Genomic DNA, 17,017 nt, shown 5'->3' on the forward strand with positions numbered 1-17,017 from the left:
GTAATCTATTTGGTTTTTGGTTGGACACTGGTTTTTGTGTACTTGTAAAAGTGGTAACGGATGGATCTGGATTGGTCTACTGGGTTCCGAGTTGTTGACTGGGCAGTTTCGAGTGACAGTACGGTTTCGAGTTGACAGGGCTGATTGATTAGCTTGAGACGAGTGGAAGAGCTCTAGATCAGCTCGAACTTACGGATTAACCGAGAAATCTGCTTCTTATTTTTTTCCCTTAAAAAAAAAATCCACTTTTATACAGATTTCATGTGTTGTAGATTGAGGTAGTGTCTCACGCTACCTCCTCTGGCTTTAGATCTACATAGATAAATGGCGCTGCTTTGCTACAGATCGTGAGCCATGGCTAGTCTTTTTGGAATTTTCATTTGATTTTGGTTAAGTTTGAATTTGAAATCATATAAAGTAGGTATCTTGAATGTTAGCATGGGTATATGTAGGTCTCATCATTTTATATATCTGTTTCTCTAGAAGTAGGTTAATTTCTTTAGACACAACTTGATTTGTTTCAAAAAAGGAAATACTTCAATTTGTTGTTAAGTTCATTTGCTTCAACTCTATTTAAATGTTTCTTGCCATTAGATCTGCTTTGGTATTTGAATCGGAGTTATCATAAAGTATGCATTCGATCCTCACCTTTTTGTCCATGTATTTGATTCTTTCCTTTGGACCTGTTCTCTTCTAATTCTGAAGTCATGTGCCTGTACTATTAAAATATTTGAGATGCTTATGGTTTGTTATGTTTTATCTGATTTGGATTCTTGATCACATCGTTGTTAATTTTTATACTTTGTTCTGTTTTACTCCTTTTAGGCCATGCATCTTTGGTAAATCTTTTTTCAATCCTTATCATTTGTCTTGTTCCACATAATGATTAGTGCATATACATACTCACAATTTGAGTTCTCTGCTCTTTCATTTATCTTGTCATAAACATTTTACTACGTCATTTGATTTATGAAAATAGATAGAGGTATATGTGGAGAGTAATAGCACATTCAAAAGTTTATCTAGGCACTTTAGGCCCAGGATCGTTGCTGTTGAACCAAAGTAGAAAGCAGAAAGAACAAGTTTGGAGAAACAGCAAACACTCAAGCTTTATCTAGTTCATGATGGCCCTTGTTCTGCCCCTTAGATAAATGCATCATTAACACCTAAAAGTCACAACTATTAAATGAATACATAGAACTCCAGGAAACATCGCTTAGAAACTCTAAGAGACATTCTTGAAAACTCTATAATTAATACTAATTAATGTATAAAATATTGATTACTTCACTAGATTTGGCTTACTTTCTAAAAGTATATGTGTCTGTGTGATGTCTGTGGTTCAAATAAGCTGTATTTGACTGAGTGTAACTTACTCTTCAGACACAAAAATACTAACTTGTTTTCAGAAGTTGATGATGAAACTGGTTTTGGATGTCTACATTGCCCAATTTATTTGTATGTATGTCAGTTTGTGATCGTTGCAGCTTAGTGATACTAACTTGAGCTAGATTTTAGCTTGATTTGATTTCTACATTTACTTGTGCTTGCTCAGCTCTAAATAAAATGGGGGACACCTTCCTTTTCACCTCTGAGTCTGTCAACGAAGGGCACCCTGACAAGCTGTGTGACCAGATATCGGATGCTGTGCTTGATGCTTGCCTCGCACAGGACCCAGACAGCAAGGTTGCCTGTGAGACCTGCACCAAGACCAACATGGTCATGGTCTTTGGTGAAATTACCACCAAGGCGAATGTTGACTATGAAAAGATTGTTCGTGATACCTGCCGGGCAATTGGATTCACCTCTGATGATGTTGGTCTTGATGCCGATGGCTGCAAGGTGCTTGTAAACATTGAGCAGCAGTCCCCTGACATTGCCCAGGGTGTTCACGGCCACTTCACCAAGCGCCCTGAGGAGATTGGTGCTGGTGACCAGGGACACATGTTTGGGTATGCAACTGATGAGAGCCCGGAGTTCATGCCTCTCAGCCATGTTCTTGCCACCAAGCTTGGTGCCCGCCTCACTGAGGTGCGGAAGAATGGAACCTGCCCCTGGCTGAGGCCCGATGGCAAGACCCAGGTGACTGTTGAGTACCGGAATGACAATGGTGCCATGGTTCCTGTCCGTGTCCACACTGTCCTCATCTCCACCCAGCACGATGAGACTGTTACCAATGATGAGATAGCTGCCGACCTCCAGGTGCATGTCATCAAGCCTGTCATTCCTGAGCAGTACCTCGATGAGAAGACCATCTTCCACCTAAACCCCTCTGGCCGTTTTGTCATCGGTGGACCTCATGGCGATGCTGGGCTCACTGGCCGCAAGATCATCATTGACACCTATGGTGGCTGGGGAGCCCATGGTGGAGGTGCCTTCTCAGGCAAGGACCCGACCAAGGTCGACCGCAGTGGTGCCTACATTATGAGGCAGGCGGCCAAGAGCATCGTGGCCAATGGGCTTGCCTGCCGTGCCCTTGTTCAGGTCTCTTATGCCATTAGTGTGCCAGAGCCTCTCTCCATCTTTGTTGACACCTACGGCACTGGAAAGATCCCTGACAAGGAGATCCTGAAGATTGTCAAGGAGAACTTTGACTTCAGGCCTGGGATGATCACATGAACCTTGGCCTGAAGAGGGGTGGCAATGGCAGATTCCTCAAGACGGCAGCTTATGGACACTTTGGCAGGGATGACCTAGACTTCACCTGGGAGGTGGTCAAGCCCCTCAAGTGGGAGAAACCAGCTGCCTAGACCCAGCAATCTTTATCTTACCTGGGTACTTATAATAACTACTACTAACTGCTGCTGCTGCTCTCTTCTGTGTGTGTGTGTGTGTTTTGGCCCTACTTGTTTATTAGCCCCCCTTTTTTTTGCTGTGTTGCTCTCTTTTTCTTCATCTTTTGTTCTTTTAATATATTTGGTCTTGGTCTTAAGTGGTGTTGAAGAAAAGGTCGATTTGTGTGGCCGAAACAGATGGGATACAAGGGTGGAAGAAAGAAGGCAAAAAAGGTGCTCCTGGAGCTCCTTGGGTCCAATATATCGTTTCAAAATGGAAGCAACTTTTGCTATTGTTTGTGAATTTATTTTGTTCCTGGAGAATGAAGCTTCCTCAGGTATTTTCTAGCTTGACCTCTGAGGCAGTGCTGCTTAAGATTAGTAGTACTCCCATTCTTTGTTTAGTTGTCTTTGCCTAGGGTTTTGTCACTGTTAATTTGTACCAGGTGGGATCACAGAATTTATGCTGGGGCAACTATAGCAGTTCCAGGTCCATACAATCCCCCAAACCATACAATCCACTCTTTTTTTTTTTCTTTTCTTTTAACTTTTGTATAGGAATCGTAGTCCTAAAGACTTGCAATTTGATGATTGATAAGGTTCTGAGTATGCAGTATAAAATTTTAGGAATTAAATTGCTAGTAATTAATACCTCGTGTTTAATGCCACCAAGCGACCATCTCATACTTGTCTATTGGCTTCTGCATCATGATTTGTTCAGCGAGCTGCCATCTCATGTTTATTATTAGATTGCCACCTTATGCTTGAACTGTCACCTCATCTTTCTTGGTAACGGTCACCTTGTGCTAATTTCCTTCAAGCTGCCATTTTATGTTTGTTACACCTCATGCTAGAAAGTAAGCCACCTTGGTGAACCTAAACCTGACACCAAGTTACTAAATTGATACTTCATGCTTAAAAGCGATATAGAATTAGAAGGATACTATCTTCAATTTACCATGTCGCAACCCTGGAAATCCTATCCATATATAGAAAGCAGCTGATGCAGAAAAGAATATACCATAGTGAAAAGCTAGAGGAAAAAAGAGATGCTGTAGTGTGAAACTTTTTTGAAATCTCTAAAAAAGAGATTTTCTACTTTACAAAAATTTACTAATGCCCATTGATTTAGAATTTTGCTCCTTCCATTTATTGTTCACATCATCAGTTTTATATCCTCATACTCGTGGATGTATGAATGATCTTAACATATTGAATTCCAAGAACTATTTTGTTGGGCGGGGGCGCAGAAGTCAAAAATTCTGATTTTTATTACAAGTGATCATAACTTATATGTTTCTCTGAAATCCCTTCTGAACATCTAGGTCAATTGACTTCAAAAACTTGGTCCTTGTTTTTGAATGATTAGTAACATTTGTATTTATTATACTCCAGCTATATTGCCTTAATTGGATCTTTATCATTAAAGTATTTAGGGAATTATATACTAATATCAGATATGTTTTTAACAATAATGTTTCTTAATGTTTAAAATCTCATTATCATAAAAATTATTATAAATTTCTGGTCAGTCAGTGAATACTTATCTTGCCCAGAAGACAACCGGCGCGGGGGGGGGGGGGGGTTGAAGTGGGTCTTTTAAAAATTATGCTATTCAATTTATACTTAGTGGAAGCTTTCTTGATTTAAGCTTAAGCAATGATAAAAATGCAGTAAGAAGGGAAGATAAATAAATCACAATGCAAACATATAAGGTTTTATAGTGTTTTGGAGCTAACTCTTACTTCTACGTCCACTCTCCAAGCTTCACTTAGGATTTTACTATAATCCTTATATTATAGTCCGGTTGTTTTGTGAGTTTACAATCCAACTCGTTGTTTTATCAAGATCACAATAAACCTAGTTGGTTTTTTCTGGATCACCAACTTAAAACCAACCCTCAACTAATTTTGGTTGATATAGTCCAATTCACGGGCTTGGACAAGGCCTTAATCCTTTGATTCAATCCCCTAATTGAATCAAGTTACAAAATATGAAAAGAGTGTTTAAACAAAGTACAAGCTTCTCAATCTAAGCAGATATAGCAAATATAAACTGTGCAATGAGAGAAAAAGCCTGAAACGAAGGCAGCTGAAGAGCTTGGCTTCTTTCTCTCTTGATCCTCCTCGGATGGCTCGAAATGCTTGAGGATCATACGGCTTGAAAGTTGGGAAGAACACAAAGATCTCTCTTAGAAGCTCTTTTTCTCTTTTGACTTGAAATCCCACTCAAAAGCTCAAAGATTGTTCTTCTCTTTTAATGCACTTTAATGCTCGCTCATTTACTTGTTTTTGAAGAACGGTTAAGAATGCCTTCTTATAGCTTATTTTTCATAAAACTAGCCATTAGAGGAGGAAAAGAGCCGTTCTGCTATTTTTGGATTTCTGACAAACTAGCCGTTGGAGTGCCAGCAGTTTTGGAGTCGACTCGGGCATTCTGGGAAACGGCTCGCCTGAGGTAGGAGATGTCTCGCGTCTGTCAGGAGTCGGCTCGCGATCGGGCTCTTCAAAAGTTGCCTTCTATCAATTTTTGCCGGAGGGCTCGTGATATTCTGAAGTTGGCTCGCATTCTGCCTCTTTGAAAACGATTTTCTGTCTTTTTTGATAGAGACGGCTCACGTATGTCGGGAGACATTTTGCGTTCTACTTCATTGAAAACGATCTTCTATCTTTACTGAGAGAGACGGCTCACGTATGTCGGGAGACATCTTGCATTCTGCTTCATAGAAAACAGTCTTCTATCTTTGCTGAGAGAGACGGCTCGCGTATGTCGGGAGACGTCTCACGTTCTGCTTCATAGAAAAATACTGTTCTTGGAGACGGCTCGCGTTTAGCTGGAGACGTTTCGCACACTGGCACGTTTGAGATATTCTTCTGTCTTACTGCTGGAGTCGACTCGTCTCGAGTCGACTCAAGGATGTGCCAGTTCTTTTTTTAAGTGCCAGAGACGTCTCGTCCACAGTGGGAGACGTCTCGTGGACTGTTTAATTGCAATTAAGGTTCATTATAAGTGTGTAACTTATCTTAATTTCTTTGAACTTTTTTTTACTGAATTCCTCTTAAGTTTTTATATATGTTCTTGTGAAATACTCACTTAAAAACATTAGTACAATAAGGAATATACTTAAGTATTTTGGGCTTATCAAAATCAAATAGGAGATCAAACACAATTGATCAGCAACTTAGCCAGTGGGTATAATAGTTATTAGTGATGAATGCTTGATCGATGTGTATAATATTTAGTCAAGTAGATCTTTAGTTAATGGGCCTATTGATCAGTGAACCTATGATCTACGGGTATCATAATAGTTGTTTACTGACTGGTTCATTTTGAAATGGTTGTAATAAATATTTTAGAGTTTTAAGTGTATATAAGTATTTTTGAGTATCTTCATGCATTAAAGTGTTTCGAAGTGTATTTCAGTGATCCTTAAATGAGTGTTGTTAATAAATTTGCACAAAAGCCATGTACTTTAATGATACTTATTGATCATAGAATCCATGATCAACGAGATTTTTTACGCATTTTCTAAAGCAGTTGCTCGTTCGGCATTTGAAAATAATTAAATAAGAAATAATAATTCAAAATTTAAAGTATCTGGTAAATGTAAACCAAAATTTAAAAATAATAAATTGAAGGAAAAAACATTCCAACATATTTATTAACTAATTCATTTAAAATTAAGGATAGGCCAGGCAGTAATAAGAAATGGTATAATTAATTTATAATACATAAAATTTCTTAGATTATTTAAGAATAGCTCATGAAGAAATCATAAAAGCCATGTATAATTCGAGAATAATTGATTCGTTCTAGATTAATTCGTCTTTCAGTGTAATTTAGAAACTTTTTTTTATCAAGAGAAAAATTGAGAATAATTTGAAAAATGTTCTGCAATTTAAAGAATATTGTAACTATGTATACTGGGATGTTGGTCAAGATATGGTTCAAGAACATGGTTGGGTGTAAATGCAGTTCTCAGGCACACTTCGATTGGCATAGACTTGCATACAGCATGGTTCCTTTTTGAGCCTAAATTGCTCACCCACACCAACTGCTTGGCCACAGGACCAAGGGAGTGTGAGTTTGAGCTCTCTTGCAGTTGAAATGCCACAACATCAACCCAAGACCAAGGACTGATTGCCCTGACACCGTCGCCGCGATCAACAGTGTTTAAGAAAGGCTAATCAGCACTACTATGTTTTGATGGAAGAAGACTGTAACATGTTGAAGTGCACAATGAAAAAGATGACCATCCTTCTGACTATCCTGATTACTAATGATCTCAATCAGAAGTTACATATTAAAACAAGCATACAGTGATCCTTTCTATGAACTTATAGAGCATTACTTTTTTTTAAAAAAAAAAAATCAAAAAACTTGCAATAATCTCACAGTTGACACACTTACACTTTACCTTCTCCAGCATCATATCCTTTTTTTTCTTTTTTTCTTTTTTTTGGGTGAAAGCGGGAGTATCCAGCATCATATCTTCGGCTTGTTTTTATCTACATTGTTATTCTCGCCCAGCCTGCCACAGTGGTGTGGCATTGAAGGGATGTTTGCCAGAATCCAGACATCTAGCATGGACAATCTGTTGAGCAAAACCTTATCTCAATTGATAACAAGATCAGATTATAGAGGGTTTCCTTTCGAAAGGATTTAATGTTAAGAACACCAAGGCCTCCAGCAGAGAGGTTATGTCTTCATATTGTATAACTTTCCTTAGCATATATTGTATAACTTTTAGTGAACTATTGGCATAGATTTTAGCAATAGTTTGCTATGCTTTTTGCCACAGCCTTGACTGCTACTATAGCCAAGTAGGTTTTGGAGAACGGAGAGATAGACCCCCACAGGTCGGGCCTTCTAAAAGCCTTTTAAAATAATCCATGAAGGTAAGGAAAGGGCCCTCTAAGCAAGCGTATCGCAAACTGATCGAAGTAACCTCAAGAATATCAGTCAAAGGCCGTTGGATCTCTGGAAAATAAATATAAAGCCATAGTTGGAGATCCACAGAGAGCCTCCACATCTCCAGCTTTCTGAACTAATCCCCCTGAGGTCTTGATAAAGATAGGCCCAACAAGAGAAGATGGGGCTATAGGTTGATCCTCAGCCAAGCCTACAGCTAGCCTAAGATATGCAACCTATTTTTAATGAGAAGTTGGACCTATCTGCTGGGAGAAGAGGCTTCTACATAAGCATTATAACTAGCCTTTTTACCTAGATCCAGGCTAAAGTCATTGTCAACAACTTTGCCTAGGGTATTAACATCAGATTCTTCGTAAGTGGGACTAAGACTGAGAAGAATCGCTAGGTCTAGCAAACTAGGGCTGGTCATCCCATAGTTTACATGAAAAGTATTAGCTGAGGGTGACATGAAATCCAAGGAAGCAAGAATCAAAGATTGGTTAGTCATGGGAGGAAACTTGGAAAAGGTTAGGACGTTCGAGACACCATTCTTTTTCCAAATAAATAATTTTTATTGGGAACCACAATCAAATCAATGGTTCTAGAGGACACACTAGGCTAGTCATAACCGATGGTGTTGGAGTTCTTTCAAATGAAAGTTTTAAAACTCGGACTCTTATTGAGAAATGTCTCCTTAGAATGACGAGGAAAGAAGTCCGGATAATGTATTATGCTATAATGCAATATAATATATTGAAATACACAAAGAAGAAATAAGTAAATTAGCTTACAATGATGAGCATAAAAAAATTAAGGAAGAAAATGAAAATCTAAAAGTTGAGATTGATGCTCTGAAGAAAACATTTTCTAAATTTTCATATAGTAGAGAAAAACTTGAGCATATACTTGGCATGCAAAAATGTGTATTTGATAAAGCTGGTATTGGTTATGAAGAAATGAATAATGTAAAACATTTTAAAAAATTCTTTAGTGAAAAAGGTAATAGAAAAATAGATATTCATCCACATGTTCATAAGACTAAATGTACTTATTGCTGTAAATTCAGTCATACTTCAAAATTTTGTAGAATTAAAAGATATTTTGTAGATAATGGTAGTAGGTATGCATGGGTTTCTAAAGGAACAAAAACTATTAATCTTGAAGGACTCTTAGGGGTACCTAAATTTAGACAAAAATTCTCTTATAAGTATGTCTTAAGGCCAAGAACAAGAACAATAAGTGGTACATGGATAGCGACTGCTCAAAACACATGACTGGAGACAAGTCCTTGTTCCAAGAATACAAAAAAATAAATGGAGGATTTGTGACCTTTGGTAAAAGTGACAAAGATAAAATTGAAGAAGTTGATACCATTGTTAAGAATCTCTCAACTTTCATTGAACATGTTTTATTTGTTAAAGGACTAAAACACAGTCTCTTGAGCATAAGTCAATTGTGTGACAAGGGATATCATGTAATATTCGAGTCTTCATATTGTCTAGTTAGAAGCATTAAGGACAATGGCATAAAGTTTATTGGATATAGACATGATAACATTTATCTGGTGGATTTAAGTTTGCTGTCATGTGAACATGTCAATTATCTAGTAAACGGCAATGATATTGGATTGTGGCATAGAAGGTTTGGACATATTGGAATGAGTACTATAAGCTAAAATCTCAAAAATAAATCTTGTTGTCCGTCTTCCAAGCATCAAATTTGAAGGTAACAAAATATGTGACGTATGTCAACTTGAAAAGCAAACAAGAGCCTCATTTAAGAGAAAAAAAATTGTCCCAACCACAATGCCTCTCCAACTCCACCTTTGATCCCTTCGTACTCTAAGTCTTGGTGGAAAGGCATATGCTTCTATTATTATTGATGACTTCTCTAGATTTACATGGACACTATTTTTAGCCCATAAAAGTGATACTTCGGATACATTTAAATACTTTGCTAAATTAGTTCAAAATAAAAAAAAATTAAAATTAAAAGTATTAGAAGTGATCATGGTGGTGAGTTTGATAATCATGCATTTAAAATTTTTTATAATGTGCATAAAATATCTCACAATTGTTTTTCCCTGAGAACTTCCGAACAAAATGAAGTTATTGAAAGAAAAAATCATACTCTACAAGAAATGGCACGTACAATGCTTTGTGAAAATAAATTACCAAAGTATTTGTGAGTTGAAGGAGTAAATACTACATGTTATGTGTCAAATAGAGTACCAATATGACCAATTTTCAAAAAGACTCCATATAAGTTATGGAGGAGGAGAAAGCCGAACATTAGTTACTTCCTATAGCAAGCGAAAAGGAAGAGCAAAAAGGAGGATCTCCATGGTGGTTCTGGAAAGGTTGTGATGGCCTAGTCAGAGCCTAGTCTACTTGACCAGCCAGACTTGGATACTGGATCCGTGCATATGTCACATGCGATGAGCAGTAGTAGACTTTCAATAGGAGTCTGTTTTTCCATCTGAAGTAGGTGACTCCTAGTAGAAATAGAAGACCTAGGGCTGCTAGAATCCTAATCACCTCCATAAATAGAAAGCCTCTTTCCATCATGAGCACCACTTCTCCTAGTAGAAATAGGAGATCTAGGGTTGTTAGAACTTTTCTAAGGCGATGGGCGGCAATAGACTCCGATAGGAGTCTCCTTTCACATCCGAAGCAGGCAACTCCTAATAAAAATAGGAGACTTAGGACTGCTAAAACTCTCCTAGAAATGCTAGAACCCTTGGTAACCTCTATAAATAAAATACCCCTTTCACCACGAGCACCGTGCCTCCTCCTCTCTTCTTTCTCTCTCTTTCTACCTCTTTCTTCCTTCAATCTCACCATTTCCTAGCGTTGTGCCTATCAAAAATTGAGACCAAGGAGTGCCACTGAAACCAAAGTTTAGCAAATGCACCTAATGAAGTTTGAAGGTCTAAGACGGAAGAGATAAGTAAGCCTTATGCTCTTCACTTGTTTTCTAACTCCTAAGCCCTGACACTCCATATTATTTTTCAAATTTTTATATATTTTTCATACTTATAATTTCTATGAAAATACAAAAAATATATTAAATATTGATGATATCATATTTTTCTAAAATTAAGGATCGAGCATACGATATTATGAAATTTATGATTTATTATAAATATAATGATTTTATAAATATTTTAATATCAATGACTTGTTTATAAAATATGAACTTCATATTTATGGAATTTATATTTTTATTATAAATAGAATAATTTCATGACTATTCTACTATTAAAGGTTTATATATGGACTACGAACTCTATAAAGCCATTTAGTATTTTATTCATACATGATTTAAGAAAATATGACTTAAGAAATTTTGCTTTAAAAAAAATATGACTATGGGCTTTCATTTCAGATAGCTATGTATAGCATTCATCAATGGATTATAGGAGTTGGCGTTCAACCCTTGCTAGTGGGTTATAATAGTGGGCATACGGCTCTTGCAAGTTGGTTACAATAGCCTGGCATACGGCTCTTGCCAGTAAATTATAGTAGCTTGGCGTACGGTCATCGCTAGTAGGTTACAATAGCTTGGCATACAATCCTTGGCATATGGCCCTCCCTAGTAGATTATAATAGCTTGTCGTACGTGCATTTCTAGTGGATTATAGTAGCTTGGCATACGGGCCCACTAGCGGGTTATACTAATTGGCACGATATTGATTACAGCCCTATCACGGATATAATAGTGACCTTAACACTTAGTCTGAAAAAATTATTAAGAAGTATGATGTGGCAAACAAAGAGATTATTTATAACTTTGGGCCCTGATGGCCCATCAGGCTTGGCCCCAACTCTCCTTCCTTTGGGCCCTGATGGCCCAGTCCATCCGCTTGGCCCATCAATTCCCCGACCACCTCATGGCCCCCAGACCGGTGGGCCTAGGCTGGCCCAGTTCCCATTGGCCCCTTCGCTACACACCTGTTGGGCGGGCTCCTAGCCCGTTGCAAAAGGCCCAGCCCATCCCCCATCATCTCCACGTCTTTCTAGGTCTTCATGGTCTGGTATGACAAGCCCGAGCCCATAGCTGACCCGACCCCCCAACCTGACTCGCCCCTAACTTAGAACCTGAAGTCACGGTCTGTATCTCATCTTCCGAGTACATCGAGTCCCCGGCTGAGCTGCCCTTCACCGGTGACCGTCGCCGCGCCACCTTGGTGGGCTTTTGCCACCCGACCGAGTCCAGTGGCGAGTCAGGTGAACTCGAGCGAGCCCTCGAAGATCTTGGACCAGACTGGCCGAAAGAAGGGCCTGAAGCCATCTCCGAAAGGGTTGCAACTGCCTTCCTCGATCGCACCCCGATAGCGGTCGCCCTTGGCTGCCAGATCCAGTTATTGGCCAGCCATGGCCCAAAGATCAGACGCCAGCACTGCTAAGTTGCCTCCCCTTCTTGCTTCTCTGGGACCTCCACCACGATTGGTGTCTGGAAAACCCTAATCCCATCCACCTCCATCTGTGCCGCCGGTGGGAGAAAACGACAGTCCTCCGCAGAGTGCCTGATCCGACCATAGTAGTAATAGAAAACTGACAGGTTTTCGTACTGGAATGCTTGCTAGTGGGTCAGCCTTTCTACCCTGAGCACAATCCCCGGCTTGAGCGATGTAAGAGCATTGACTTCTACCTTAACCGGGCATACCCTAGCTTCCTTGCCTGGTCTGTGAACCCATCCAAAGCCAATGGACGACCGGCCGTCGTCGCAATATCCCGTATCAGATCCTTGTCCCAGTACTCCACCGGGAGTGAGAGAAGCTAAATCCACACCACGATGTGGCTCACCGTTTGGACACCAGGAGCAAAGTTTGGTACCCACCGCTCCATGGCTAAAAGTTGGCTGGCCACCAACCATGGGCCGTTGGCTAGTGCTGAGTCCCTGTCCGCCTCGCACCTGAACCAAATAGTCATGTGTTCCTCAGCCATCAGGAACACCTCGACCTCATAGTCAAGTTGTCCCCATATTTTCAACTCCCTAGCAACCCATTCCACCGGTACCCACCTGCCCAAACTCTGGGCAATAACCATCGTGGACATCCAAGCCCTCCGAGCCTTCCCCACCTTCTCCTATGGCAGCTCGAGCACCTCCATGCTTCTGGAGGGTCTCGAGCTCCTCCTCCGAAATACGGTGACTGGTTCACAGTGGCTACCTAGGCGAAGCTTAGGCCACTGTCGACCATGTAGGGAGTCTCTCCACCTTCCTCAGGGCAGGGCGTTCATCCTCTACGCCCTTCCCCTTATCCCCCCCACTCCTCCGATCCGTCTATGTGCTCATCCTATGGTCAGCCAAGTGTTTGCAAAAATGTTGCTGAGGTTGCACGGATATTAAAGCAAAAAAGCTCCTGTTGCACTAGGCGCGCTCCCTCTTCATGATGCCTATATTTCTTTTCAGATAAAAGAATATGGGGTTTGAAGCATAGATACAAGATTTCATAGATGTAGCTATATTAATAAGTTTGGGTTGTAATCTTGCAAACTCAAATACTTGATTTAGATGCTCTGTACCTGCTTTCTATTGAAAATAAAATTGATGAAATTTTATCTTGTTACATATGAGAATTATTGTTATCACAAGTTTCGTATTATTGTGGGCAACACCCTACAGTAGCACGGCCGTGTCACAGGCCAGATCTGGGCCGCGATAAATTATGACCAGATCCAGGCTGTGACATTTCTAAAGTTGATGTCTCCCTTGACAGGAAGCTCCGGAAGGGAGGCTTACTGGTCAACAGGTACGAGGCTTACTGCCGAACCTTAAAGCAGAGGGCTTGTGTAAATGGGCCTCAGAACTCTGACGACATCCTTATTGCACGAGGTCCTGCATTCTAAGGAACATGCTTCGAAGAGTTGATATGAAGCGTGCCTAAGATCGAATTAAATGCAGTTATCTGATTGAGGTTCTAACTCATTGTGGGTTCCCTTGTAAGTTTATTGAGTGGATCATGATGTGTGCCTAGTTTTCTTCTTCTTTAGGATTGTGGCAGGGCTATCCATTATCTCCTTTCCTTTTTGTTCTAGGCTCCGATATGTTATCCAGGTCTAATCGGATGGCGATATTAAGGTATACCAACCAGGAACAGGACGCCCTTTCATTTCTCATTTAATGTTTGCCGATGATATCCACAAATGCTGTTGCCCTTACGGGTCTTATGTATAATTATTATCTTCAGTTTGGGCAGTTCGTTAATGTTGATAAATCTAATATAAAGTTCAGCCCCAAAGCCAGCTTGTCTGTGCAGCGAAGCATTAATTTTGAATATCTTCATATTCGTTCAACTAAGAGGTCCATTGACCTCTCTGGGGGTGTCCATTTCTAGTAGGCACATTAGGGCAGCAAAATTTAATTTTGGTGCAGAGAATCAACAACAAGCTTAATGGTTGGAGATGGTGATTTCTATTTTAGCTGCAACAGCTATATACTTAATGGCTTATATGGTGGCTCCTTTGTCAATTATGGATAGATTACAACCGTATTTTAAATCATTTCATTCTTATGGGGCCATACTATTGGTCAGCGAGCAGTTCATTGGATCTCATGGGAGTTGGTTTGTAGACCGAAAATCTCCGTCTGAGGCGAACATCCCTCGTAGGCTGCTAATATTACTTTGAAGCCGAACACTTTGTGGCTCATCTTGTCTCTACTAAATATAAGTGTTTTGGTTGCTGAGAGAATTATCGAAATGGATGATTTTGGTGTCGGGATATTCTCTTCCGTCAAATCTTGGAAATCTAGGGAAAGAAATAAAAAAGGGGAAGGAGAAAAAGATGGCAGACCTCGAGACGCCTCCTGCCACCGCTTCTTCTGGATCTAGATCTTCTCCGCAAGGGCCTCCCTGACGGTGCTCTCTCAATACTTGGCGGTTGCGCGGTCGTCGACCTTCTTCTTGACGTTCTTGATGGGCATCCTGTGAGGCTTGGAGACAGCGGCCTCCTAGACTTTCCAGTGCCGCTTGTTCGGGAGCAGCATCGCCTTGACAGCGGCCGTGCTGGCGGCGTCGGCGGAGGAGGTGGAGGGAGAGCTGCTCGAAGCGTCGCCCTTCCTCGCCCGGAAGCCCGATGGGCGCAGCACGAAACCCTAGAAAATCCGTCGGCTTCCCTTATATGTGCTTGGTTCACCTCATGAGGAACAGAGGAAGCCAAAGAGGTTGGGAGGCGAAGAAGGAGAGCGACCACGCAGAGGCCATGGCTTGGAGTGAGCTCGGCATCGGGGTTGAAAGTGGTGGTTTTATGCCGTAATGCATGCGAGAAGACGCTTTATCCAACATACCTTTTTTCGGCTTTACATGCAGCGAGGTCGTGGCACTGCCAATGCCAAATACAGCATGGTCAACATTGGGTCAATCATGAGGTCAACTGTATGATGAAACTTTTTTGTCTAATCAATTAAACCTATAAATATCCTCTAAATCATCAAACATCTTTTAAACATGTGGAACGTAATTTCTATAATATGTACATGTATGAGTGACACTAGTTATACAATTTTCATGCACTTCCAATGACTAAAAGACACATAATTTCTCTAACTTCCTAATCACTTTTTTTAAAGAAGAAAAAAAAATGTAGGATAGGAGGAAAACTAGCTGAAATAGGGAAAGGTAAAAATGAATTCAAGAAACTGATCTCAGACAGTCGACCAACTCAACCAGATGTCCTCCTTGGCACACTAATACTATAAGACCAAATGGACAAGAAACGTGTCATCTTTCTTTTCTACGGTTAAGAGTTTGAACCAACTGCATTTCAGGGAATTATTCATGGCATGGTGGAGGCTTGTCCAGTGCTGGTTGGGGGTAGTTAGCCCAAATTTTTGAACACCTACGCAACTCCACATTACAAACAGACCCAACTTGGTCGGCTATGCGAAGGCCAGGTTATCGTCAATGAGAGCGCATTCAGCAGCCAGGCACGGACCATCTCCTCTGCGCTCCAATTGCCTCCAAAATGAGTCTCAAAACCTAATGAACGAAGCCTAACGCGCATGAAGATTCTCATGTGCTTCAGAACTTCCTTAACCACGATGAGAGGCTAGCATGAAACTGGATGAACCAAAGAAATATTCCTTAATTATCAGATGTTTTAGACTAACAAACTTCTCTAAAGATCCCCTGGACCTTGAAGGCATGGCAAAGGAGAGAGAGGGATCTGCGTTCCATAGATTTATGATGAAACAGGTAGGCTAAATCAAAGCACCGTAGTGACTAAATTTATCATAAATTTAGGTATGATGATGGCAGTATTCAGCCTTGACAGATTCGTGGTAAATCAACTAAAAGTCTCCGAATCAGGTTCGTCCATAGCTAAGCCCTTACTCAAAATTTGTCTGCAAGATCAGTCCATGCGAGGATAGAATCACAACCTACCATGAGATAAGGTTTAAGAGATCTCTGCTCCCTTCAGGTAACAAATCTGATACAATGGCACCAACTCTGAAGGCCTTCACATTGTTCTACTCATGATCAACCAACACTACCACAGATGACCGCTCCAATGTTGCATTGCAGAAGAATCAAGATGCAAGAGTGCGCCATCTCTCAAACCGTACTGAAAACAGTTGGCGTTTAGTAAGTCCAGTCATGACAAAAAATAGGATGATTCTGCTTTAATTTAATAAAAAATTATGTTACAAACTTGATGACGGTGCAACAAGTCTCCACAAATTGATGACTGTTAATGGCGCTTGCAACTCCTCACATTGTTCCATAGCCCAACAACTCCCACCTAAATGACGGGAACACAGAGAAAACTACCGGCGGCCCTTTGAGCAGAAGAGCAACACAAACGCAAACTGCCGCAATGCCCACCATAGAGAGCATTGCTGGTCTATACAACAACGTCCTCGCCCCAAAATTTCGGTAAGCCAGCTGCTGCTGACTGCAGCGATTGCAATACATTTGCTGGGCTGGTCCCATCTTGTTCATGCGTATCTCAAAACCCGATAGCTTCCCAAAGTTTGGTCCATCCGATAGCTTATAGGAATCATGTGCTACTGATTTGCCAGGAATGTCGAGGACCACTTGACCTTTGCCTGGTTGCTTATCAATTTTCTTCTGAACCATATCTATGTAGGATTTATGGCCTCGAGCACGGGCATAGTCTACAGGAGCGAAACCAGCACTGTCACGTGCACTCTTCCACGCTTTGATTCCAAGCTGGGATCAGAAACACCATTATGTGTTAGAAACAGCAACAAAATAGCAAAATAATAGCTAACTTCTGATGAGTAATGCAAATAAATACGATGCGACAGCGTTTTAAAAAATAAATGGTTGCTGCCAGAAATCACAAGCCAGGCAAAAGATCAGGTTT

The 17,017-nt window shown here is 40.6% G+C and overlaps 1 protein-coding gene and 1 pseudogene across 2 annotated transcripts in view; one reads left to right on the forward strand and one right to left on the reverse strand.

Annotated features, from left to right (window-relative positions):
* The first annotated feature begins 1,403 nt into the window (after nt 1–1,403).
* Nucleotides 1,404–3,122, forward strand: LOC120112759 (annotated as a pseudogene). Its single transcript, XR_005514425.1, has 2 exons — nt 1,404–1,458; nt 1,556–3,122. The product of XR_005514425.1 is annotated as an S-adenosylmethionine synthase 1-like (transcript).
* Nucleotides 3,123–16,285: 13,163 nt separating this feature from the next.
* LOC103724287 (squamosa promoter-binding-like protein 6) overlaps nt 16,286–17,017 on the reverse strand; it is a 48,139-nt gene continuing 47,407 nt past the window's right edge. Inside the window, exon 12 of the mRNA XM_008815499.3 lies at nt 16,286–16,860. Within this exon, the coding sequence (XP_008813721.2) occupies nt 16,399–16,860 (462 nt within the window). The 3' untranslated portion in view covers nt 16,286–16,398. The remainder of the gene's footprint in view (nt 16,861–17,017) is intronic.

Source organism: Phoenix dactylifera, chromosome 12, assembly GCF_009389715.1.
Source record: "Phoenix dactylifera cultivar Barhee BC4 chromosome 12, palm_55x_up_171113_PBpolish2nd_filt_p, whole genome shotgun sequence".
Lineage (NCBI taxonomy): Eukaryota > Viridiplantae > Streptophyta > Magnoliopsida > Arecales > Arecaceae > Phoenix > Phoenix dactylifera.